This window comes from Ictalurus furcatus, chromosome 23 (assembly GCF_023375685.1).
Source record: "Ictalurus furcatus strain D&B chromosome 23, Billie_1.0, whole genome shotgun sequence".
NCBI classification, from domain to species: domain Eukaryota; kingdom Metazoa; phylum Chordata; class Actinopteri; order Siluriformes; family Ictaluridae; genus Ictalurus; species Ictalurus furcatus.
Window position 1 is genome coordinate 400,413 of NC_071277.1, and position 26,740 is coordinate 427,152.

Genomic DNA, 26,740 nt, shown 5'->3' on the forward strand with positions numbered 1-26,740 from the left:
GGCCACAATCTACATTTTAGTCCCCTTGTTTGTTTATTTATTTATGTGTTCCTTATTTACTCCCTTTTAATTTAGATCTGGAATAGAGCAGGGATTAGCCAGAACACAGTGTAGCTAAAATGAGTTTTGCATTTGCACTCCAGGAGCCAAACAGAAGGAGTGTGTGTGTGTGTGTGTGTGTGTGTGTGTGTGTGTGTGTGTGTGTGTTTGTGTTGGCAGGGTAAGAGGCAAAGATAGAGTGAAGGAGATAGAGGAAAAAATGCCACGCATACCTCTGTTGCTTTATGCATGCAGATCTGAAGAGATTTGGACCGTTTGTTTTTAAATGGAGTTTTAACTTTGGCAGTGAAAGAGGAGGAAAGAGCATGCTGAAAGGATGCAATGGGGAGTGCTGCACCTCCCGATAACACCCTGCTGCCTCTCTTTTCTGCATTATGGAAACTTGTATGGTCTGATACGTTATCCAGCTGTTCATTACCCAAATAAATACAGAGTCCCTGTCTCACTTGCCTCAAGCCTTGAGTTGAGTGCTCATATATGTGGCTATATTACAAAGTGTTTTCTTCTTCAGTTCTATTAAGAGTGAGAACAAAGGACAGAAATTTAAATACGCTTTAAAGAAATATGATTTACTGATCAAATACCTTTTCATATACCTGGAATTGACACAGTCACTTAGCATAAATTGTGCTATTACATAAGCATCCATTCCTGTGTTTTTAAACATTTAGACCATGTCACTCAGGCATGCATTCATATTACATAATTTGGACAGAAACTGGAAATTATAGTAATTATAATTATTAAGCATATTTACACTGAGTGAAAATTTTCAACACAGACTCAGGCAGAAACATGCTCTTAGTATTCAGCATTTTGCCTGTGCACTTAGATTTATTTGCAACAGTATTATCTATGTAAGGAATAAAACATGAGGCATGCTGTTATAGGAAAAAAAAAAAAATCAGTGATGGTGCGGCCTGAAGCAGCCCAGTACAAAGCGGAAGTACTGTTAACACACCTTGAGGTTGACCCCCCCCCCCAATAAAAGCACATCCCAAAATGATTTATACTTCTTATACCAGAGTACTATTTATATGATTACACTTTTTTTTTTATGAATTAATAAATGATGCTTTATACATTTGATCTATTTGTAGTTACATAAAATGTTGTGGAAAATTAGTTCCTGGTTATCACTTACAACATAGCAGATATAAACAGTCGTTCCCTCTTTATATATGCTATAATTTAAGCCTCTCTTTTGCTCTCTTTAAGACAAGCAGACAAACAGAGAGATGTACTTTATTGATCCCTGATGGGAAATTAGGGAAATTTAAGCTAATAAAACAAAAAATGTTATGCAGACACCTCTGTACAGAAGACTTTCTTGTGTCTGAAAATTTACAGTTATAGCTTTACCTACAGCTGATCATTACAAAGTGCTGACGCTGAGGACTCCTTATAAAAATACTTCTAAAAACACTTATCAGTATCAAAAATTATATAAATATCACACATTTTTATTTGGAGTATCAGCATTACAAGTTTCTATGCTCTATGCTATATAGCCAGAACTATCAGAGCTACTGTTATAGAAAATTAATCGACACCTTTTGACCAATCTGAACTGATTATTCAGCAGTGCTGTGGTATTAATTAGTACAATGTAACATTAACTGTACAACAATGCCTATATGTTTTTTCATCTCCTCCATATAATTTTTGTTTCTGTTAGCCCCACACACTGGTTTGACCACAGCAGAATACTACCATCAAATGGCACTTCTTGCAGGTCACCGTAGCCCCTATGCTGACATCATTCCCTCTACCATGTCTACTACTGGATCAGGGACCAATGCTTTGCACATGGAATACCTCCAGGCTCTGGAAGGTGAGTGTTCAGACTACCACTCTGATGCTGATGTGGCCCAAAAAATTATGTAAGTGATGTATTTACATTTTTTTTACTTACACCAACATGTATCAGTGTGTTTCTTATTTAAGGACACTTCTTTCTGCCTCTTCTACTGAACAACTAATTTGAAACTCAAACTTTAGCTTTAGATTCTATGACTAACTTGGATCTGTGTCACTTCAGTTATTGTATCTAAAATCAAACAGAGACTAATGACCATTCTGTATATAAATAATTTGTGACTTTATCCTTTGATTGTGAATTCAGTACCCCAAATCAGTATCCAAAAGCTGCACGTTTTCTTAAGGCTTCAGATGAAAAGACAAATGATTAAAAGTTAGTAAGATAATAGAGTGACCTGATTTAAATAAGCCATTGTCTTAATGGTTTGACTGGGGGAGGTGTGTGTGTGTCTGTGTGTGTGTGTGTCTCGTAATGAGCTATTTTAAAGTATATATAAGAAATTAAAGGCATACAGGTTTTCAATAGAGGTTGTACTGACTGGACTGTTTGATGGTAACATTTAGTCAGCCTCTTGTTAGCGCTCCCTCTCCATCTAGTCTCCTTTTCCTCACAACCCAATTAAAAAAAGCCAAACTTGCACTGGTATCAGAAAATTAATTGCTATTAAGTGGAAATTGGAATGTCCCACTATTCATCATAGGAGAAATCCTTTCTGCTGTGGCACTATTTAAGATTAATAGACTGGAACAAAACAATTAGGGCCATTGTTTTTCTGATGGAGATGTAAAGGCCTTCTGCACTTCACAGACTTACTGTGATCGAGCCTGGGTAATAAGTCTTCCTGTTTCAACAATACATGTTCCACCCAAGCCAAATTAGCACTTAAAGCACTCCTTTATGATGTAGAGATATAGCATGAGAGCAAATAAAGAGACGGGCACTATCAAATGTCTCAAGCTTAGAAAGAGAGCCGTAGTAGCTTACTTGGATTTTAGTTGTGCTCCCATCAGTGTAATTACTGTTGGAGGGAGTCTAGTAAAAAAAGAACAGACCAGGTCTATCTGTATTCTGATGAGGACATTGTTTAAATGTGTTCACCTCTAATGGCCATTTCAAACGTCTGACATCTGTAACTAACATCTGTATTTAAGAAGGCATGCGTTTTAGAAAGTCTAATTTGAACTTCAGCTGCCTGCATATTCAAATGGTAAAAGTCAATAAGAATTGCACTAAAGCAAGTGTACTTCACTGTATTATCTTTCAGGTCAGTATGCTATGTAGTATTTCTGGCGTTTTTTTATATACACTTATCAGCCATAACATTAAAATCACCTGCCTAATATCGTATAGGTCCCCCTTGTGCCACCAAAACAGCTCTGACCTGTCGAGGCATGGACTCCACAAGACCTTTGAAGGTATGTTGTGGTATCTGGCACCAAGACACTAGCAGCAAATCCTTTAAGTCCTGTAAGTTGCAAGGTTCAGATTGGATCAGATTTGTTCGTCCAGCACATCCCACAGATGCTCGATCGGATTGAGATCTGGGAATTTGGAGGAAAATCCAACTCTTTGTCATGTTCTTCAAACCATTTTTGAACAATTTTTGCATTTTGATATGGCACATTATCCTGCTGAAAGAGGCCACTGGCATTAGGGAATACTGTTGTCATGATGAGGGGGGGGGGGGGTACTTGGTTTGCATCAGTGTCTAGGTGGGTGGTAGGTGTCAAAATAATATCCACAAGAATGCCAGGTCCCAAGGTTTCCATGCAGAACACTGCCCAGAGCATCACACTGCCTCTGCTGGTTTGCCTTCTTCTCATTCTGGTGCCATCTCTTCCTTAGTTAAGCAACACACACCACCCAGCCATCCACATGATGTAAAAGAAATTGTGATTCATCAGACCAGACTACCTTAATCCATTGCTCCATGGTCCAGTTCTGATGCTCATGTACCCATTGTAGACGCTTTTGGTGGTGGAGAGGGGTCAGCACGGGCACCATATGCAGCAATCTGTGATACACAATGTGTTTTGACACCTTTCGATCATAGCCAGCATGAACTTTTTCAGTAATTTGTGCTACAGTAGCTTTTCTGTGGGATCGGACCTGATGGGCTAGCCTTCACTCCCCACACACATCACTGAGCCTTGGCCACCCATCAACCTGTTGCCAGTTCACCAGTTGTTCTTCCTTGGACCACTTTTGGTAGGCACTAACCATTGCATACTGGGAAAACCCCACAAGACCTAATGTTTTGGAGGTGCTCTGACCCAGTCTATCCATCACAATTTGGCCCTTGTCAAAGTCTCTGAGATCCTTATGCTTGCCCATTTTTTCCTGTTTAACACATCACCTTCAAGAACTGACTGTTCCCTTGCTGCCTAATCAATCCCACCCCTTGACCGGTGTCATTGTAATGAGATAATCAATGTTATTCCCTTCACCTGTCATTGGTATTAATGTTATGGCTGATCGGTGTATGTATTATGTAGTGATTCTAGATTTTGTTTTCAGATTCAGCATTTTGAACAGCTGTCATCAACCGTAGAATCATCAACCGAGACTAAGTGAAAGCCTTGTGTGTGTCCCACACATCAAAATCTAAATCCATTGAAAGCCTTTGAGCAGAGCTGTGAACAGGCCATATTGTGAATATGCTGCAAGCATATCGGCACACACACACACACACACACACACACACACACAGTGATTTACATGTGAATGGCAGGCACTGTAAATGCTTGAAGTGTCAAATAAGAGAAAGAGAGAGAGAGTAATCTTATTTGCTTGTGTGCTTCTGCTTTCTGATAAAATTAAAACAACTGAAGGGAAAAAAAATTAGTCATAAAGTCATTGTGTCACTCCATACAACAAAGGAGCTACATCCCCTCAGCGTCACTCTTTTCCCCTCCTCTTCTGTCCCTCCTTTCTTGTTTGTGACATTTCCCAGTGAAAAGACAACAAAAGTCATTTCTTAATCTGTAGATACTTGTCATTGTGTGCAAGTGTGCCTGTCTTCATCGAAGCTGCTTTCTAGTGAAGGCTTTTCAAAGACAGACCACTGCAATTCCATTCATGAATAAAGGACTATTCAAGGAAATTAAATGTGATTAAATATTGCTGTGACACATGGGTTAGGGGAAAGTCACTGGTTTGTGTGTGTGTGTGTGTGTGTGTGTGTGATGGTAAAATGTGTGAAATAAGGCCAGTGAGTGTAAGGACCTCTTTTAATCTGTTTTTAAAACGATCATCCAGGATTAAATTTAGTTTGATGTAAAACATGAAATAAACTTTCTGTTTAACCCCCCCCCCCCCACACACACACACACACAATATGTTTTCACATGAATAATCCATGATTAAACTGAATCTTTGGTTAATATTGGAAAAAATACAGAATACAGAAAGGATATGAATCTGCAGTGTATCAGAAATTATCCTCTTGATAATTTTTTAAATCTACACTTTACTGAAGCATCAACCACAGAGTCAAATGATGAGATATCAGCAAATTAAAAAACCAAATGAATCCAGGGCAAAAAAATTATTGTGTAAACCAGAAACAGAATTACGATACAGTTATGAAGTAAGACTTCATAAATAATATCAGAAAATATGGCATTTATGCAGTGGCCAAATAATTACAATGTGACTGATTGGTAGTAACTAAGATAACAATTCTGAACCTTGGGGATTGTAATCTCTGGTGGAAATATATCATAGGCCAGGAGAGAGATCCTCTGGGTTTACATTTCTCCCAATTGACTATGCATAACAACTACGAATATATTTTGTCTCTTCATTCAATACTGAAGTACTGAAATATTGAAATTCACTGGGTTTTTACAGTTCCCTCCACTAATATTATCACCCTTGGTAAATATGAGCAAAGAAGGCTGTGTAAAATTATCTTTATTGTTTAACTTTTTGATCTTTTGTTTAAAAAATCACAAAAATACTCTGCTCTCATGGATATCAAACAATTGCAAACACAACACAGGTTTATAAAACATTTTTGTTAAATATAGGTTTGTGTTATTGGCACCCTTTTAGTCAATAATTTGTGCTACTTCCCTTTGCCAAGATGACAGCTCTGAGTCTTCTTCTATAATGCCTGATGAGGTTGAGAATACATGGGATCTGAGACCATTCCTCCATACATAGTCTCTCCAGATCCTTCAAATTTCGAGGTCCATGCTGGTGGACTCTCCTCTTCAGTTCACCCCTCAGGTTTTCTATGGGGTTCAGGTCAGGGGACTGGGATGGTCATGGCAGGACATTGATTTTGTGGTCAGTAAACCATTTGTGTGTTGATTTTGATGAATGTTTTGGAACATTGTCCTGCTGGAAGATCCAACCATGGCCCATTTGAAGCTTTTTGGCAGAGGCATTCAGGTTTTCATTTAATATCTGTTGATATTTGATAGTCCATGATGCCATGTATCCTAACAAAATGTCCTGGTCCTCTGGCAGAAAAACTGTTCCAAAACATTAAAGAGCCACCACCATATTTAACCGTGGGCATGAGGTACTTTTCCATATGGCTACCTCTCTACATGCGCCAAAACCACCTCTGATGTTTATTGCCAAAAAGCTCTATTTTGGTTTCATGTGACCATAGAACCCGATCCCATTTGAAGTTCCAGTAGTGTCTGGCAAACTGAAGATGTTTGAGTTTGTTTTTGGATGAGAGTAGAGGCTTTTTTCTTGAAACCCTTCCAAACAACTTGTGGTGACGTAGGTGACTTTGGATTGTAGTTTTGGAGACTTTCTGTGACCCCAAGATACAACTAACATCTGCAGTTCTCCAGCTGTGATCCTTGGAGATTTTTTGCCACTCGAACCATCCTCTTCACAGTGCGTTGAGACAATATAGACACGTGTCCAATTCCAGGTTGATTCATAACATTTCCAGTTGACTGGAACTTCTTAATTATTGCCCTTATTGTGAAAATAGGCATTTTCAATGCTTGTGCTATTTTCTTATAGACACATTCCATTTTGTGAAGCTCAACAACCTTTTGTGGGATATCACAGCTATATTCCTTGGTATTACCCATTGTTAAGAATGACTAAGGGAATTTGGCCTATGTGTTACCTCATATTTATACCCCTGTGAAACAGGAAGTCATGCTTGAACAATTTCCTGTTCCTGGTCACCCAGGTGTACTAAAGAACTTTAATATATCAATGGGAATATACTTTAAATATATTGTTCTCATATGAATTCATAGGGGTGCCAATAATTGTTGCACACGTATGTTTAACAAAGTGTGTTGTGTTTGCAATTGTTTGATATCCATGAGAGCAGAGTATTTTTGTGAATTTTTTTAACAAAAGATCAAAAGTTTAAACAATAAAAACAATTTTTCACAGTCTTCTTTGCTCATATTTACCAAGGGTGCCAACATGACTGGAGGGCACTGTATATAAGAGAGATAGTGTTATTCAAAGCTCATAGTTATTGTGGTACTGAACATTGACCCAGACACCCTTTATGTAAAATGCTAAATTTGAAGTTGGCTTTCTCTCTTTTAGCAAGTTCTCGCTTTCCCAGTCCGAGACTCCTTGCTCGTCAGGGCAGGAAGCGCCCCCTTCCTGGCTCACCACACTCAGACTCAAGTTTTGATTTTCAAGCCATGATCCGGAAATCACCAAATTCCCTGGTGAGCATCCTGAACAGCACGCGGCCCAGCTCATCCACCAGTGGATCCTACGGCCATCTGTCTGCTGGTACTATCAGGTACTGACTGCTTTACTTATAATGAACATACATGAACATACATTCATACATATTGAATGCCCTACCAGAAATGTCATTTCTTCTGTTCATAAAATCAAACTTTGTTGTACTTAATTAAGACTATTACATAATACTTCATCTATGGATAATTAATAAATGATTGTTGCAATCCACTGAAGGCAATAAGGTTCATACCACTGAATCAATATTAGGCAGTTTAGTGTTTTAAAAAAATGACAGTTATCATTGTGTTAGAAATATTAATGTTACCATTTGAATTAAATATGACATCACAGTTTTTTTAAAAAATGAAATAAAAGTGTGCAGATTGTTATTTCCACTTCTTTCTTGCTTTTAGGTAATCTGTTTGTGTCCACATACTGTATGTGTAAGCAACCACAGTGGTAAACCTATTTTAAAAAGCCAAAATTTTGACCAAGAAAATGTAATAACCCAAAGAGAAAGTCAAAAGAAACCAGAACATAAAGGAAGAGAACAGAGAAAAAAGAAGTGAATTGTTGAGTGGGGAAAAATACCATGATAAAGTGCTAAAGGTATTTCACTAATGAGAAAGGTGTGTTTAAAACAGACAGGCCTGGCAGTGGGAAGACATGAGTAGTAGAGAACAAGAACGATAGAGAGATAGATGGCTAGGAAGAGAGGACTAGAGAGCAGAGCAGTGCAACTCAGGCTCCACGGCAGAGTGATAAATGAACATACAGTGGCAAAATAAACGAGGGAACAGGCTGAGTGCTATTAGGCAGAAACGTGTGAACAGACTCCTCTCCTCCTCCCTCGTATCCTTCCGATATGCATCACCTGATTAATGTTCCCTCCATCAGAGTGGGAGAGCTCTACTCCAATGCCACCACTGTACAATCGCTCATACTGGAAATGGAGAAGAGGAAAGAGGTGATGGATGAAAGGGTCATAAAAGAAGGGGACATGGGGAGAAGGATAAGTCTGGGTTGGGGACACTAACACTGGCTCTAATGGGAAAAAAAAGAGAGAATTCAAGTAAATAGGGCAACATACTAAATAGAAAACATGGTGCATGTGTTATGGCATAGTTTCTGCTTTCAATGTGAAGTATGATAGTTTTAAACAAACACCTTGCAGTATTTTTATTTCTGCATTTGTTAATATATCAATCTTTTGTAGGAGTCAGAAAGCAACTGAGCAAATGACTGGTTAATGTCTCAGAATTTAGCTCAGAATTCTTATTAATCTCATAAGGTTGTGAAATGTGTAGTAGGGCTTATTTTTGCAGGTCAGAAAATAAGTAACTGTTGGAAAACTTAATTGTTCATTACACAAGGTAGATCTAGAATATCACAGCTAATCAATGACACAGATATGATGAGTGGAGTCATTTAAATCATTTTACCGTTATAGCTTTTACTGATGATAGTGATTTTTTGTTTTGCCTAAAGACCTAAGTCTATGTTGGAATGTTTTTCATTTCATCCATGCTAACATGGCCTACCTGCAGTCCTGACCTGTGTCCGATTGAGAATGGGTGGCACATTATGAAGCGCAAAAATAAGGCAACAAAGGCCCCTTCGTAGAAATGCATAATGGATTAATGTGGAAAAATTCCGCTTGCTAAACCTAACCAACTGGTGTCTTCAGTGCCTAAACGCTTAATTAGTGTTATTAAAAGAAAAGAATTTTACACACTGGTAAACGTCGATTGTCCCAACTTATTTGGAGTGTGTTGCAGTCGTCAGATTTGAAAAGCCATTCAGCCATTTCCTTCCCTGTTGTGTCGAGTTCACCCGGGCATCCACGAGTGGAGCCCAGGTCAGCACTAGTAAAAGGGAGGGACAGAAGGCGAGTATGGCAGCCCGCCTCCCCTCGCAGATAGCCAGAGGAACCGGGCGGCCACAGTCGCGGCCTGTAGCTAGGCCTGATCTGAGAATGGTTATAAAGGCCAAGCAGATAAAGGAGGAGCGGTCCTGAGGGGCCGTGGAGGGACGTATCAGGGGACATGAGGCTGTTAGGGCAGTTAGCCCCCAGTACTATTGTAGGGCCTCCCCTAGCCAAGGATGTCCCAAGTTTTATGTGTTCTCTGGTCAGCAAGCTGTCACAGGGCAATGAAGATCTGATACTTTCCCCCTAACAGAATGTGGAAAGGTTAATGTCACTAAAAGACCCTCTGGCAGCATGGAAGCTACTGCCAAATGTGTCTCCATGGGTCTACCTAAGGGCTGCCCGGTCTAGTTCAGAGCTCGACACCCCCCGGTTCAGAGGTGTGCTCGCCACAGGAGTGAGCACAGAGCAGAGCCCGACGTTAGCGCATGAAGTAAGATCCCTCTTGGACAAAGGGGCCATAGAACATGTACCCCGTTCCCTGAGGGAGGGAGGTTTTTACAGCCGTTAATTTCCTGGTCCACAAAAAAGAGGGAAGTATGTGGCCAATTTTAGATCTGCATCATCTGAAATGTACTCTTCGGCCATACAGGTTCAAGATGCTGACGCTCAAACTTATCATTCTACAGATTCAGTTTGAGGACTGGTTTGTGACGATAGATCTGAAAGATGCATATTTCCACAGAGAAATATTGCCCAGTCACAGGAAGTTCCTGAGGTTTGCGTTTGGAGGCAATGCATACCAATATCGGGTTGTTCCCTTTGGGCTAGCTTTATCCCCTCGCACCGTTACAAAGTGCATGGATGTCATTCTGGCTCCATTGTGACTCCAAGGCATCCGTGTACTAAACTATCTGGACGACTGGTTAATTCTGGCACAATCCAGGGAACTTTGAGATGTTGTTCTCACCCACATGAAGAGCTTGGGGTTCAGGTTGAACCTCAGAAAAATATGATTTCTCCAGTGCAATGGACAACTTTCTAGGGGTTATAAGGATTTTACTACGATGAGCATGTTTCTATCCACAACATGCGTATGGTCAATCCTGTCAACATTGAGCAAGACAAAGCTGGATCTTGGCATTCCCTAATAGTCCTCTATGAGAGACTGTTGGAGCTTATGGCAGCAGCAGCCAACATCATACCATTGGGCCTATTGCACAGGAGACTGGTGGCTGAAAAGTTGGGGGTTTCATCTGTGTGTGCTGTGGCGGGGTGGTCTACACCTCACACATTCATTCAATTTTACAGCCTGGACATACCTTCCAAACCGTGCTCAAGTGTCTTGCAGTGACCCTTGGGCCCCGATGTTTTTGAACAGGCCGTACCCTCAATATGACGGAGTGGGTATTCTCGTTCCCACAGCGTTCAGCTAACGCAACGTGGAGTTCCCTTTGAAAGGGAACGTCTGGGTTATGCATCTAACCCTGTTAGAAGGGAACAAGATGCTGCATAGCTTTGTCATACTAGGGCATGCCTGTGAATTGCGTCTTCGCTTCAGATAATAGAGGCTGACGGCGCGGTTCACAGGTGTTGTTTATATATTGCACGATGTGCTTAATTGCCACATGTGTAACCCAGACGTTTTCAATATAGTACAGGATGAATTGAATTTTCAAATGACAATTTTTTTTTTGTGCATTTTCCTTCCAAAAAAAGACAAAGAAATGCAGTTTCACGGGGTTTCATGCAATTTGTCATGTGTGATCAATTCAATTCAATTTTATTTGTATAGCGCTTTTTACAATAGACATTGTCTCAAAGCAGCTTTACAGAAATATCAACACGGTATACAGATATTAAAGGTGCGAATTTATCCCAACTGAGCAAGCCACTGAGTGGCGATGGTGGCAAGGAAAAACTCCCTAAGATGTTTTAAGAGGAAGAAACCTTGATAGGAACCAGACTCAGAAGGGAACCCATCCTCATCTGGGTAACAAAAGATAATGTGAAAAAGTTCATTATTGACTTATATGAAGTCTGTATGGCCTTAGGAGCAGCCATAGTCCCAGCAGTCTGGAATTAGAGAAGATTTGAGCTCCATCCAGAGGCAGAAAGGATCTGGACATCTAGTATCTCCATAAAATCGTATGTGGCTCGGTAGAAGGAGAGAGGGAGAGAAAAGATTATTAGGACTGGGAATTAGTATAATGGAAAGTCAGGGTAGGCTTGAGTAAACAAATACGTTTTAAGCCTAGACTTAAACACTGAGACTGTGTCTCTGAGACTGTGTTGATCACGTGGTAACCTGTTGGCATGCTTCTTAGAATTTAAATTCATTTGTTGTGCTTCACACAATAACGACCAGGTGGCGCATGGAACAACATACCCAACTTTTTCGGAATTCGGGTAGTAATTTGAGACCAAGCTCCTGATGCTTTCAGGCATGTGGAAGAACTCAGCGGCATAGTTGATGAGCTGATGTGGCACTGATCCATACGTGTTTGTGAGGTCAAGCCAAATGATGCGCAGATCTTTATTTCCACGCTTGGCCAGTTGGATCTGCTCCCAAATCATAGATGTGTTCCATACACAGTGGGAAGCCTGGGTCCCCCAGCCCCCTTCTGGCAGTTGGTGTCATTAAGCCATTCTCTGTGAGGTAGTTGATCCATGAGGGTCCAGAGCAGCTTCAGCACTTCAGGGCAGTTCTTATAGAGCTTGTAGGAGTATCCTATTGGGGTCTGGAGCTGCTGATGATCTGGCCTTTCTTATGACCTCTCTGACTATGCGGAGTTTGGGTTTGGGGGGTGTTAAACTGGGATATGGGTAGCACTGGATGAGGCGAACCAAATGGCTCATTCTTTGCTGGGTCACTATACTGCCTTCTGATGTATTCTTCCAGTAGTTTTCTTGGTGGTAAGTATGCCGAACATGACTTTACTCCTGTTAAGAGTTCCTCAAACAGGTTGAGCCTAGCTTCCATACCCCCTCACAGTGATCTCTCCAGTATTCTGCTAAAGTCTTCATCCAGTCTTTGCAATGTTATTACCTCACTCGCCATTAGCCACTTGATCTTGTCCCTCCTATCTGGTGCCTGCTCTTCTACTCTTCTTGGCTCTGATCTTTCAGGACGGGTGGGTTCATCTCCTTGGTGCACACAAGACAGGTCACTCTCCACTAAAGGGTCTTCCTCCTCACCTACAGTTGGGTATGAACCCAAAGAGAAACAAAAAGCCCAATGCAGACAAAGTGAGAGAGAGAGACTGCTGACATCCCTCTGGAGCGATTGATCACTGATCTAGAAAAGTAAGCTGATCACTCATGTCTAGAGAGTGTGTGGACACAAGCTGATGAGTGATGAGACATTGAGCAGAACACTGCACTGCCCAGCTGCATTGATTTCCCCTCTGAAAATAATAAGCTGATGCACATAAGGGAACAGAGGAGCCCACAATGAATGGGGCCTTAGCAACCTGCCCTTGGATCTAGACATATTAAAAATAAGTTCAGTTGCTTAGTTTGAATATCACTGTAAAATATTATAGAAAATTGTTTGATTTTGTATTGTACTAGCATCTGTAGGCTTCTGTCTGCTGACTTTCCCCTTTTCTTTTTTCCTTTCAGCCCTTCCTTACAAAGCAACTATGTAGTGATTTGTTTGTTTTGATTTGTTTCGTAACGGGAAAATGGACAGAAAATATGTTGATAGTTGAGCATAAAACAAATTTTTATTTAAATCTGGTTGATTGAGTGTGAGTGCATTTATGATCACCACATTGATTAAGACCAGGACAGTATGATAGATATACTGTATGTATTTTAGTATTGTATATCTGTGTTGTAAACTTAGAGTATAGCAATATAGTGAGATTAGAATTTACCTATAGTCCCAAGAAATTGTGTGTGTGTGTGTGTCCTCATAGACAGAAAACAAACCAGAATTATACACCTATTTACTGCTTCTCTCTTCTTTTCATTCAACTACAGTTTCTTTATTGTATATTCACTACAAGTTATACTGAATCAAACTGTAAATTTTCAAAATACAAATAAGCTGCAGAAAATGTACTAGTTTTATTATTAGAGTTCTGATTTGATTTATTGTACATTAAACACTGTAATGTCAAATAAATTTCTTGTCTTCTCAAACTTTTATTCCATTTATCTTTCCTATACTCTCATCTCCTCTTAATTGTTTTACTTTTTATCTCTATTTGAAGCTCATCAATGTACTTAAGAAACACTTAAAGGTTTTTGCATGTAACTCTGAGCATCTGTTTGCAAACCATTCATTTTTAACAAATTGCTGGAATATCATATATTTCATTTAAATGGTACCATACGCATTCCTAACAATGTTTGTTGTTATTTCCTAATGATTAAATAACTATATGGACCTACATGCTGACTCTTATAGTCATTAGAAATTATATTTTCGATTAACAACTTTTTTTTAGATCTTTAAACTTATTTAAAATATATAATAGGAGAAAATTGTATTATTATTTTGTACTATATTTTAAATCCCTTACTTTTTCTTATTCCTAATTTCTTCCTCCTTCTAGTCCTGCACTGAATTTTGCCTACCCTCCCACCCCAGTGGCACTGCAAATGCATCAGCAGCTAATTGGCCGGCCTCCAGGCATTGTGGCTTCTGCTTTCGGGCACAGTCCCCCTCTCATCCACCCTGGCCCTGCCTTCACTACTCAGAGACCCATAGCAGGCATCACCCCCTCAGGACCAGGGCCCACAGAGCGTTTCACTAGCTCCACTGACATACAAGTGAGTGCTCCGTTGTGTTCATAACCCATTATGAATTGTTTCATGAAGCTTGCTTATTTACAAAAAACACTTCATGTTCAAGAATATAAAAAGTGGATGATTCTGCACTGTTCTTTATGAAAAGTATTTGATTTATTATCACTCAGCATCAGTGTTGGAGCTGTTTATTGCTGTGTGTGCATTATGGAAAGATGTGTCCTAAACACATCAGCATCCTATGACTGGAATATGTGTTTGCAGGTAGCCCTTTCCTGTCACAAACCCCAGGGGATATTCGTAAGAGTTTTGCATTTTGATGGTCCCCTTTGAGAAATACCGCACATTTATTAATCAGTTAGATCTACTGTGCACCTTTCTTTCTGAAGAATTGACACATTTACAACATTTACTTGCTGATTGAGGTGAAGTATTGAATACTATGGGGAACACTATAGGATTTTGTGTTTGTACTGATCCGAATTGTATTTTATTGCCAGGTTGATGACTTCAGATCTGGTTCTATGGCAAATAGAACACCATCTCATTTTTAACGTCAGTCTTTCTTCTCAGGAGCCGGAGTACTGGTCCAAGCCATGCATACAAAAGTGGCACCCTCGACCAGGAAATTTCAGACATTTATTTAAGTATTATTATTACACATGTAGTTATATGCGGATGGTGGTAATGGTAGATTTTTGAGCTCTACTGGTTTGGTGTACCTTTTATTGGAGCACTTTGCATGTATTTAAAGACTATATATTCAAGGACCAGGTTCAGTCTGGTCCTAATTAACAGACGAATATTTCTTGATACATAGATTTGTACTAAATACTGAAAACCTTATTTTCTTGAATAGCAGACTGAGCACAATTTGACATCTAATACTGATGATGGGATAAGTTTGCACGGGGAGATTCTCCTTAAAAAAAAAAAAGCTTTTCTTTTTGGTTTATTGTTTAACCAATCAATTTAACAGGACACACAAGAAACGTCTGGGTTATGCATGTAACCCTGTTCCCTGAGAAGGGAACAAGACATTGTGTGAGCACCATGCTGTGGGAAGCACCCTTGCACATGACCAGTATCTGAAGCTTGTGTAACATCATGCCAATTTGTAGGCCTGCCATGATCAGGTAATGTGGCAATTAAGCGCATCACGTGATATAAAAACAGCACCTGTGAACTGCGCCGTCAGCCTCTATTATCTGAAGCGAAGACGCAGTTCACAGGCATGCCCCAATATGACAAAGCTATGCAATGTCTCATTCCCTGCTCAGGGAACAGGGTTACATGCATAACCCAGACATTCCCTTTCAAAGGGAATTCAGTGCTGTGTGAGCTTCACGCTGTGGAAATGAGAATATCCACTCCATCATACTGAGGGTATAGCCTGTATAAAAAGATCTGAGCCGAGGGTCACTGCAAGACACTCGAGCCTGGGGTGGAATGTAGATCCAGGCTATAATATCAAATGAATATATGTGGCGTAGACCACCCTGCTACAACACACATATCCTGTAAGGGTACCCCTTTGGACAAAGCCTTTGAGGAGGCAACACCCCTAGTGGAATGAGCCCGTATGCCCAGAGGCATAGCGAGACTGTGTGCCTCATAAGCGAAAGAGATTGTCTCTACTATCCAATTAGAGATGCGCTGCTTTGACACAGCATCATTGCTACTGTTGCCACCACAGCAGAGCAGCAGCTCATTGGACGAAATTACAGAGAGCCCTCATTGGACATAGTAGGTGCAATTTCTCTTGTTGCAGTGTGAGGAATGGAGGAGGGCAGAAAGCCTGCAGCACTTCTGGCTGTGCAGCAGACGTAGGCACTTTAGGAATATAATCTGGCTTAGGCCGTAGGAATTCCTTGGCTAATCCAGGGGCAAAGTCAAGGCAGGAATGGGCAACAGAAGCTTGTAGATCTCCTACTCGCTTGAGAGATGCCAGGGCCAGCAGAAGAGCAAACTTTAGAGTCAGAAGCTTCTATAAGGCTGACTCTAAGCTCTTAAATGGGGCATCTGACAGACCTTCCAGGACCACAGAAAGGTCCCAGGAAGGTATGCCTTGTCTGCAGATGGGCCTCAGCCACTTGACACGACGCATAAACCTCGAAGTTAGAGGATCTTGCCCCACAGAGGCTCCATCAATAGGGGTGTGGCTGACCAAAATGGCAGCCACGTAGACCCTGATTGTAGAAGGAGCCAATCCTGCTGAGGAACGTCCTCATAAGAACTCCTGCACTGTAGCTATTGCACAATTTACTGGGTCTAGGTGACGTTCCTCATACATGACAAAAAGTCACCACTTGACCGCCTACAATTTCCTCATGGATGGTGCTCTAGCATTCAGCATGGTCTCTATAACCTCAGTTGCAAAACCAGAATGTTTGGGCTGGTGCCCTTCAGGGGCCAGACCCACAGTTTGCATAGTTCTGGCTGAGGGTGATAAATCAGCCCTCTGGTTTGAGACAGTAGATCCCAGCTGATTGGACTCTCCCAAGGAGTGCCATTCAGCAGGGATATTATCTCAGAGAACCATTTTTGACCTGGCCAATAAAATGCTACTAGCAGCGGACGTAGGCATTCTTGGCGAACTCTTGCTAGAACTTGTGGGAGCAGAGCAATCATAGGAAAAATGTACAGATGTGATCTTGGCCACGTGTGCACCATGGCGTCCAGCCTCAATGGTGTGGGAGGAGTGAGGGTGAACCACAGCGGGCAGTGTGTTATCTCCTTGGAGGTGAACACATCCACTTCCGCTTGGCCAAAAGCTTCCAATCCCTGTGCCTCAGCCCCTGCCTCAACAGGATGTCTGCCCCCATATTCCAGTTGCCCAGAATGTTCATTGCACTCACTGACAAAAACTTTCCCTCTGCCCAGAGAAGAATTAGCTGTGCCTGCCTGAACATGGGGTGTGAACATAATCCTCCCTGGTGGTTGATATATGAGACCACTGCCGTGTTGACTGTCACTACTAACACATGGTGACATTGAGGTAGAAAGAATTTCAATGCTAGGAACACGGCCCACATTTCTAAGCGATTTATATGCCAATCCAGATGAGGGCTGCTCCAGAGACCATGAGCTGGACAGCCATCTAAGGCCGTGCCCCAGCACATTAGGGAGGTGTCTGTCATTACCATCTTGTAATAATGAGACACCCCTAGAGTGTGACCCAAGGCTAGAAACCGGGGACACCTCCAAATTCTAAGCACACATAGCCATCGCCGCGTGGCACTGATTACTCTCAGACGTTTTTCCTCGGATGAAACCCCCAACTTTTCAGCCACCACTGAAACGGTCTCCTGTGCAATAGGCCCAATGGTATGACGTTGGCTGTTGCTGCCATAAGCCCCAATAGTCTCTCGTAGAGACTGGAGGGGATGTCAAGATCTAGCTTTATCTTGCTCAATGTTCATAGAATTGACCCTACGCATGTTGGGGATAGAAACGCCCTCATCGTAGTAGAATCTTTATAACCTTTAGAAAAGTTGTCCTCTGCACTGGAGAAAGCATACTTTTCTTGAGGTTCAACCTGAGCCCCAAGCTCTTCATGTTGGCAAGAACAACATCTCAATGTTGAATCACCAGTTCCCTGGATCGTGTTAAAATTAACCAGTCATCCAGGTAGTTTAGTACACAGATGCCCTGGAATCACAGTGGAGCCAGAATGACATCCATGCACTTTGTGAAGGCTAGTCTGAAGGGAAGAACCCAATATTGGTACCTGAACCCCAAGCTCTTCATGTGGGTGAGAACAACATCTCAAAGTTCCCTGGATTGTGCCAGAATTAACCAGTCGTCCAGATAGTTTAGTACACGGATGCCTTGGAGTCACAATGGAGCCAGAATGACATCCATGCACTTTGTAACGGTGCGAGGGGATAAAGCTAGCCCAAAGGGAACAACCCGATATTGGTATGCATTGCCTCCAAACGCAAACCTCAGGAACTTCCTGTGACTGGGCAATATTTCTCTGTGGAAATATGCATCTTTCAGATCTATCGTCACAAACCAGTCCTCAAACTGAATCTGTAGAATGATAAGTTTGAGCGTCAGCATCTTGAACTTGTATGTCCAAAGAGTACAGTTCAGATGACACAGATCTAAAATTGGCCGCATACTTCCATCTTTTTTGTGGACCAGGCAATAATGGCTGTAAAAATCTCCCTCCCTCAGGGAACGGGGTACATGTCCTATGGCCCCTTTGTCCAAGAGGGATCTTACTTCTTGTACTAATGTCGGGCTCTGCTCTGTGCTGACTACTGTGGTGAGCACACTTCTGTATTGGGGGGGTCGAGCTCTGAACTGGACCTGGTAACCCTTTTCTACAGTAGACAGAACCCATGGAAACACATTTGGCAGTAGTTTCCATGCTGCCATATGATCTTTTAGTGACATTAACTTTTCCACATGCTATTGGCGGTTAAGCATCAGATTTCCGTTGCCCTGTGACAGCTCGCTGACCAGAAGAGACTGAAAACTTGGGATAGTCTTGGCTAGGGGAGGCACTGTGGTAGTACTTGGGGCTAACTGATCTAACAACCTCATGTCCCCCTGATACATCCCTCAATGGCCCGTCAGGACTGCTCCTCTTTTGTCTGCTTGGCCTTTATGACCATTCTCAGATCAGGCCTAGTAGCAGGCCGTGACTGTGGCCACCCAGTTTCCCTGGCTCTCCACGGGGGGAGGTCGGGCTGCCACACTCACCTTCTGTGCCTCTCTCGCACGAGCGCTGGCCACAAACTCGACATAATGGGGAAGGAACTGGCTGAATGCCACCGTATGTCGAGCTCACTCAGCAGCGCTGCTTGGTAAGCCTGCAACACTGCCATTGTATGCAGGGACCCACAAGCAATATGGTGGCCTTACATGGCTTAGATGGCAAAACCAGCCCCCTTAAATTACCTTCTGTTGATGGACAGAGGTAGCTTGCAAGCGCCTCCTCCACCTTTGGCATAGCTAAATAGCTGTGCTATTCATTCCCCACGATGGCCGAATAGTCCAACATTGTGGGGTTAAAATACGTAATACATAATAAATACGGCTTATGTGTGGTTTTCCCCAGACATTGATATTTTGTCATGTACTTCTGGAAAAAAGGGGTGTTTTCTGCAGCGCGAGAGTGATTTATTTTCACTGGGGAGAAAAAAGCTCATCCAGCCTTAGTAATCACCTTAAGCAGCTCTTTATATGCTTGAGAACTGCTCTCATTTCCCCCCCCCCCCTTCTGGCTCCTCGGAGTCAGGGACGAAATTTCTTTTTTTTTTTTTGGCTTTCCATAGCGGAAGGAGGAGTCGCAGCGTGCGCTCCAAAATCCGGTGGAGAGCCGGACCCAGAAGACAGAGAAGAAAGCGATAGAGCAGCACTCGTTGCTGGCTCCTCTTCCAGATCTATACAAGATCCCCAGGACTGCAAGACTCTGAAACAGAACTCCCTTCGGCCGAGAAGCCAGCGAGTCTCACGCGGAGCTGCCTAATTGTAAGGCCTTCACTATGCGCACAGTCAGACCTCTCGAGGGCTGCCCTGGCACGCTCAAACCATAGACACTTCTCGTGGAAATTAGACAACACTCGCAGACTCGTTCTCTGAGGTGAAAAAAAGTTTATTACCGAAAGATCATTAATACAGGATATAATAATGAGAGCACTCTGAAGCGCTTGTGCTGACCCACTACACTATATATGAAACGCAGAGCATGACACGTCTGTGTACCGATAAGTAGCAGTTTGAGGCAGTTCAAACAGGCTTTGTTTCAGGGTTTTAGAAAATGTCCAAACGAACCTTGAACAGAAAAACATGTTTGTCTCTGCATGCAGATAAACATTCTGTATTGATCTAAGAGACATGACATGGCCTTCTTAGGCATTATCCTCTGATGAGAATGAACAGAACAAGAACAAAACTGTTAAAATCAAAATTAATAACTTCCCCCTCACACCAAAAGTGTGTCCATCCATCCCCATGATGAACTGGGAGCAAGGCATAACACACTCACTCATACTTTTTTTTTTATTTTTATAAAGGGACAGAAAAGCTTCACAGGTGCCATTTTTATATCATGCGATGCGCTTAATAGCCACGTCACCTGATCACGGCAGGCCTATAAATAGACATGATGTTACACAAGCTTCAGATACCGGTCTCGTGCGTGGGTGCTTCCCACAGCATGGAGCTCACGCAACGTTGTCCTGTCAGTTATATGTTCCAATATTTTTGCTCACCTGCAAATTGGGTGGTCTGATACAAAATCTGCTATGTTCTATGTCTCTTAACACATATAACCAGAAAATAAAACTTGACATTCAAAACTTCTCTCTCATACTCATCTTTTGATCTCAAACCCTAATGTCGTCAGTCTACACCAAAAAAAAATGGCCTTGCTGTTCCAATAGTTTCAGAGGGGACTGTATTTGATGTCTCATCATCCTACTCACTTAAGAAATACTTTAATTCTTTGGCCATGTGAGGTACAGTTGTGTGTGTGTGTGTGTGTGTGTGTGTGTGTGTGTGTGTAAATATCAGAGTAAACCTACCAGTGAGTCAGCAGTGACCAGCACAGGAGACCCCATGCACCACAAACGCTCCAAACTCAAGCCTGATGATGAGCCTCCCAGCCCTGGAGCAGTTAGTGTGCAGGTACACACATACACATACTCATAAATGCCACCCATCACATATGCTGTCCACATGTATACACCATACAATAAATTCCTTCCTCCATAATTTCAACAGCAAGTTTCCCCACTCACCCACAAACACACCCCACCTACACATACATTTGTAAAACATGAGGTATTATAACACTAAGGAAGAAGTGATCCAGCAATTGGACAGGTGGAGTAGGGAGGCAGAACAGTGTCTTCAGCAGAGCAGGGTTGAGGGTGATGCTATAAGCTGGGCAGGGAGGCAGAGCAACATTCTGAGTAGGGGTGGGAAGTGGGGGGGGGGGGGACAACAATGACAGCCCTAATCTGGGTTTGTGCTCCCTCTCCTGACATTTTTTCAGGGACCGCAGTGCAGTGATGTCATTGCAATTCCTGGCCAGTTTTTCAAGCAGCAGCCAGTGCTGCCTGAGTAGAAGGACCCATGCTGCCAACTCCTGCCTTAGCACCCCAATTTTGCTGCATCCATATTAATGCCAAGCATTCGGTCATAAATCCAGGGAGTCAGATGCAAGTGCAGACAGTCTTTATTCAATAAACAACTGACAAACAAAAGGCAGGAAATGAACCAAAAAAGACTAGATAAGGCAAGGCAAGCTCAACATGAACACAAAAGCTACTCACAGTTCAGACAGAACACCATAACAGTAACAATAGAACACAAAACAGGTGTGCACAAACACAGAAAGTGAGGCAGACAACAAAAGAAGATGCAAGTGAGGGTGCACTCAGGCAGACTGGGGGTGGGGTAATTGTCCAGGGATGTGACAACAGGGAGGGGAGAAGGTCTTGGAACATAGACACAACAGTGCTCAGCTGATGCAGTGATGCTGAATTATTGTGTTTATTTATTCCAAACTACTCCATAACACAGTCATGTAACTTAGTCTTCTCCCAATGCTATGATATGTTCTGCTCCTTTGTGGCAGTTTTGGATCTTTTATAAATCCAATAACACACAAACCACAGTGTTGAATTTTGAGCAATGGGTCACTAGGTTTCAAATTCAGAAACGATGCCTCCTTTGCTTTTTAAGCATCTTATTCTGCCACATCAATTTAGCTTTTTGCCTTTTTTCACCTTATCCATGATGTGTGAGCACATGCGACCAGTTTGCTCTGATTACTAGTTACCAATTGGTTATCGTGGAAATGAGCCGACTGTATCTTTAGAGGGGGATGATACATAAAGTAGGATCATTTAGGAAAATTATTTTATTACTTTCTCATTTAAAAAGAAAAAAAACAAAGCCCTTAAAATACGGCACAAATTACATCCTGCATCCACTCATACTCTCATACTCACAGATTGAGAGACAGTATGGAGGCGAACTATGTCCATCCATCCATCCATTTTCTATACCAATTATTCTACAAGGTCACGGGGAAACTGGAACCTATCCCATGGAGCATCGGGCACAAGGCAGAGTACACCCTAGACGGGGTGCCAATCCATCGCAGGGCACAATCACATACGTTCACACACCCCTTCATACAGTACGGACACTGTGGGCATGCCAATCAGCCTACCATGCACGCAAGGCAGACGAGCTCCTAAAATAACAGTTCTTTTGAATTTCTGGTGTTTCCAGGGGCATTGTAGTAGGGTTCCAAAAAACTAATCTTTTGCTCTGGACCATGCCCACTTCCTGTTCAAATCCAAATACAAATTGAGATGCAAATATTTGGAGCACTAAACAGATACATATACAGATAGTGGCATTCTGTTACAACCCTACCTTTGTATGTGCTTAATGACAGGAGGATCTTAATGACATGCTTCCATTCCAGAACTCAAGACACTAATGACTGACAAGAAAAATGTGTGGTTTACTTTTAACACATGTCCAGCTCCAATGTTTATAATACTTAAACATGTGTAATATAGGGACAATTTTAATTTTAAATGGCCATATTATGTGTACAACAACATGGAATTGTAACAATTGTAATCCTTCCTTAACTCCCTAAGCTAAAAACAGAGACAAAAGAACCCCTCTCCCAAAAGAAATGGCAGCCATACCCCTACTGCCGGTGAACCGAGTGCAAAATATACACAATGGTGAACAAAATATACAACCAGGTAAAGGGACAACCAAACTCTCAGTCAAAAACCAGAACAAGCAGTCAGAATACAGAATACAAGCAATACAACAAGCAGAATCTCTGAACACCAAAGCACACGTAACCACCTCCAACATCCCAGGCCATTTTCACTCCTCTTCCCTTTAATTAGGGTCGTCATTCAGTGATCTCATCCTGGGGGGCGGGAGCAAGGCAAGCTAGGGCAGGCTGGAAACTCTGGGAGAGAGTTCGGAACTGCACACAAAAATATGGCACGGCACACAGAAACAACTTTCCATCACAAAGATAGCGGGTTGTAGCACCCCACCACCACCACCCACCTAAGTGTGAACCTGAAAAGGTTCACCGAAGAAAAAAAACCCACACACCACAACAACCCCTCAGTAACATCAAGCTCTTGATAGCGTATCAGCGATCACATTTTGGGCACCCTTCTTATGGGCAATCACTAAATTAAACCCTTACACAATAATAGACCATCACATGAGCCTTTGATTTGTATTAAGCATATGGTGTAAGAAGACTAGACACAATCAACAATAATCCGTTCAAAAGGATCTGTGCTGACTACTTTGGGTTTTAGGGGAGCAGGAGGAACAACCTGATTAGGTTTACCCACTAAACTGGCAAGTACGACAAGCACTGCAGTATCTTGCGACATCATTTTTCATACCAGGCCAATAAAAGTAATGTAAGGCACACTGGTAAGTCTTATGTACCCTGGCATGTCCAGAACAAGGGTGATCATGAGCTAAGGTCAGAACATGACTTCTCATTGGGTTAGGAACCACCACCTGAAATGTTTCCAACCAATCATCAGTGGAACTAGGAGGAGACCATTTCATTAACACCCCATCTTCAATAAAATATAATGACCGACGAGGTTCAGATTCAGATTGACCACCTACAGATTTGAAACACTGTGCCAACAAAGTGTCTAAATTCTGAGAAGCCACCAACTGGTCATGAGACACAAGTAGATTTATCTCAGGGAGAGGACGGACCTCTACCTCATGTGGTACTTCACAGGTACTATCAAGTTCCTTAAGGGGCTCCTCTCGAGCTAGAAAGGATGCCAATAAATCGACTACATCAACCAGCTTCTTTTATTGGGCCCATGTTAACACACAAATAGAACACAGGAGTACTGGTCACCAGGCTAAAAATTAACACTCATAGGTTCCGAAACTACTTCAGGTAAGGAAAAGACTTTATTACCCGCTATATCATTCCCTAGAATGACAGACAAAGCTGGATGAACAGCCACCTTCACCAGACCTAAGAAACCCTCGGTTTCCAAATATACCATGTGCAGGGGCGCACAAAACACAGCCAGTTCAATGCATTGGATTAAAACATCACTGCCTGTGTAAGAAGCTTCAGAGAAGGGTAGAACCTTTTACAGCACAAAAGACTGAGCAGCCCCAGTGTCTCAGCACACATACAGGATTCTTTACCTCATTAGGACCCAAGGACCCATATCCTGAATATACAAAAGGTTCAAATCCTGGCTCAACTGGACAAAGACCTTCAGAAACGATCTGTGAAGCCGCAGCTACATTAACCTTTTTAACCTCGGTTTGTTTCCTTGCTTGCTTGCTTTCGCTTTAATACTGGGCAATTTGCAATATGACTTGGCTCATGACAATAAAAACAGTCATAAGATCCAGGTGAGGGTTTAGAAAAGGTACGGGTTTTGCTCACAAGCTTCTACGAATGTGCTAATGCATCTTTCCAAGGCGAAGGAGGACCGAACAACTTTATGGGTTAAAACAACCTCCTCTGCAAAAATAGCAGCTTTGGACAGTGTATCAATTCTCTGCTCATTTAAATATACCACCAGTGATTCTGGCAAACATGACTTAAATTCTTCTAACAATATCAGTTCCCTAAACTGATCAAAATTCCTCATGCCACTAGCTGAACACCATTTATCACACAGTGTGTTTTTCTCACTGGCGAATTCCACATAGGTTTGGTGCAATGACTTAACAGTTTTCCTAAAATTTTGCCAGTAAGCTTCTGGCAAGCACTAATGTGCGCAGAGAACCCTAGCCTTAACAGTATCGTACTACAAACTCTGTTCTAAGGTGAGTGCAGAACACACTTCTTAGAACACCAGATAGTTTGCACTGCAGTAACAATGTCCACAAACTTTTTGGCCAATGTAACATCGTGGCTATTCTCTCGAACACAGCAAAATAAGCATCTGCTTAGTCTTCTCGAAATACAGGCACTAGCCCAATGTGTCAGCTAAAATCAAAGTTAGGTGGACTCACCAGTGAGGACAGCACTGGAGTAGGCTGTAGGCTGGAGTGCTCTGCGCCAACAGAATACAGGGAGGTTGCTCTCAGGGAGTTAAGCTTCCATGGCAGCGGCACCGGCTTCCGCTGCTGAGCTACCAGGTCAAGCCTTCTCCCTTCAGTGTCCGGCTCCCACACCCGAACTCGCAGTAGCTGCGTCTTGTACTCTTTCTGCTTAATCTTCAACTCTAACTCTTAGCACTAGTTGCCAACCGGATACCACTGCACCAGCCTCAGTCTGTTCACGACCTGCAACAACCTTATCTTCCGGCTCAGTCACAGCCTCCGCCCTGCCGGTAACCGGAAGAGGCTGGGTAGGCTGTGTGGCAACACCCAGAAGTGCTTCACACTCAGGTAGAACCTGTTGAGCCACAAGTGCCTCATATAACACCACTTTAACTACCTTTTTGTTAGCCGTACAGGGAAGTGACACATGGAAAAAGTCTCCAATAAGGAGATCATCCTTCCTACACCTATCAAAGTCCTCTAGCATAGAACACACCATAAACATAATTAAATCAAATGCCATAATTACAAAAAGCACGATACACCAACACAACCTGACTCACCAAAAAATAAATAATCAATCCCAGACTAGCCCACAAATCTGTTATGGCCCCAGTCTAGTTTGGGCTGCACAGAGTAACCAGCTCTCGATTCAATGGAATTGTCCTTTAATAATGGAAGCCAGGAATAACAAACACCAACAGGTTTGTTCAAAAAGTTGTGGTATATTGTAAAACACACAAATATATACATATAACTGTACAAAGAACCAACACCAAGTGTACCTGCAGGGTGGGCCAAGGCTAAAATAATAAACAAGAAGATTATTTGTTTGGTAGATAGTTTACCTGAAAGGAAAATAACAACAAAGAAATACAAGTATCCTTCCCTAACTCCCTAAGCCAAAAACAGAGACAAAAGAACCCACCTCCCAAAAGAAATGGCAGCCACACCCCTACTGCCGGTGAACTGAGTGCAAAATATACACAAGGGTGTATAGAATATACAACCAGGTACAGGGACAACCAAACTCACAGTCAAAAACCAGGCAAGAGTCAAAAACCAGGACAGCAGTCAGAATATAGGCAATACAACCAACACACACATAACCACAACCAACATCCCACACCATTCTCACTCCTCTTCCTCTTTAAATAGGGTCGTCGTTCAGCGATCTCCTCCTGGGAGGCGGGAGCGAGGCAGGCTAGGGCAAGCTGGAAACTCTGGGAGGGAGTTCGGACCTGTACACAAAAATATGGCACAGCACACAGAAACAACTTCCTATCCCAAAGATAGCAGGTTGTAACTAAGTATATATATATATAAATTAGTTCTGATAAAGTTATTTTAACAAAAAGACATTCAAAATATCTAGGTTCGATTGAGGGTATAATTAACTCCAATATCAGAATAGACGAAACATACTTCACCACACCACCACCCCTGGAATTTCTGTCGGCTCTATAAAGCACATAATTTGC

The 26,740-nt window shown here is 42.1% G+C and overlaps 1 protein-coding gene across 1 annotated transcript in view; it reads left to right on the plus strand.

The window, feature by feature from the left end:
• Positions 1-26,740, plus strand: part of gli3 (GLI family zinc finger 3) — a 193,291-nt gene that overhangs the window by 142,941 nt on the left and 23,610 nt on the right. Inside the window, exons 7-10 of the mRNA XM_053610917.1 lie at positions 1,739-1,894; positions 7,424-7,628; positions 14,006-14,222; positions 20,727-20,840. Of these exons, the coding sequence (XP_053466892.1) occupies positions 1,739-1,894; positions 7,424-7,628; positions 14,006-14,222; positions 20,727-20,840 (692 nt within the window). The remainder of the gene's footprint in view (positions 1-1,738; positions 1,895-7,423; positions 7,629-14,005; positions 14,223-20,726; positions 20,841-26,740) is intronic.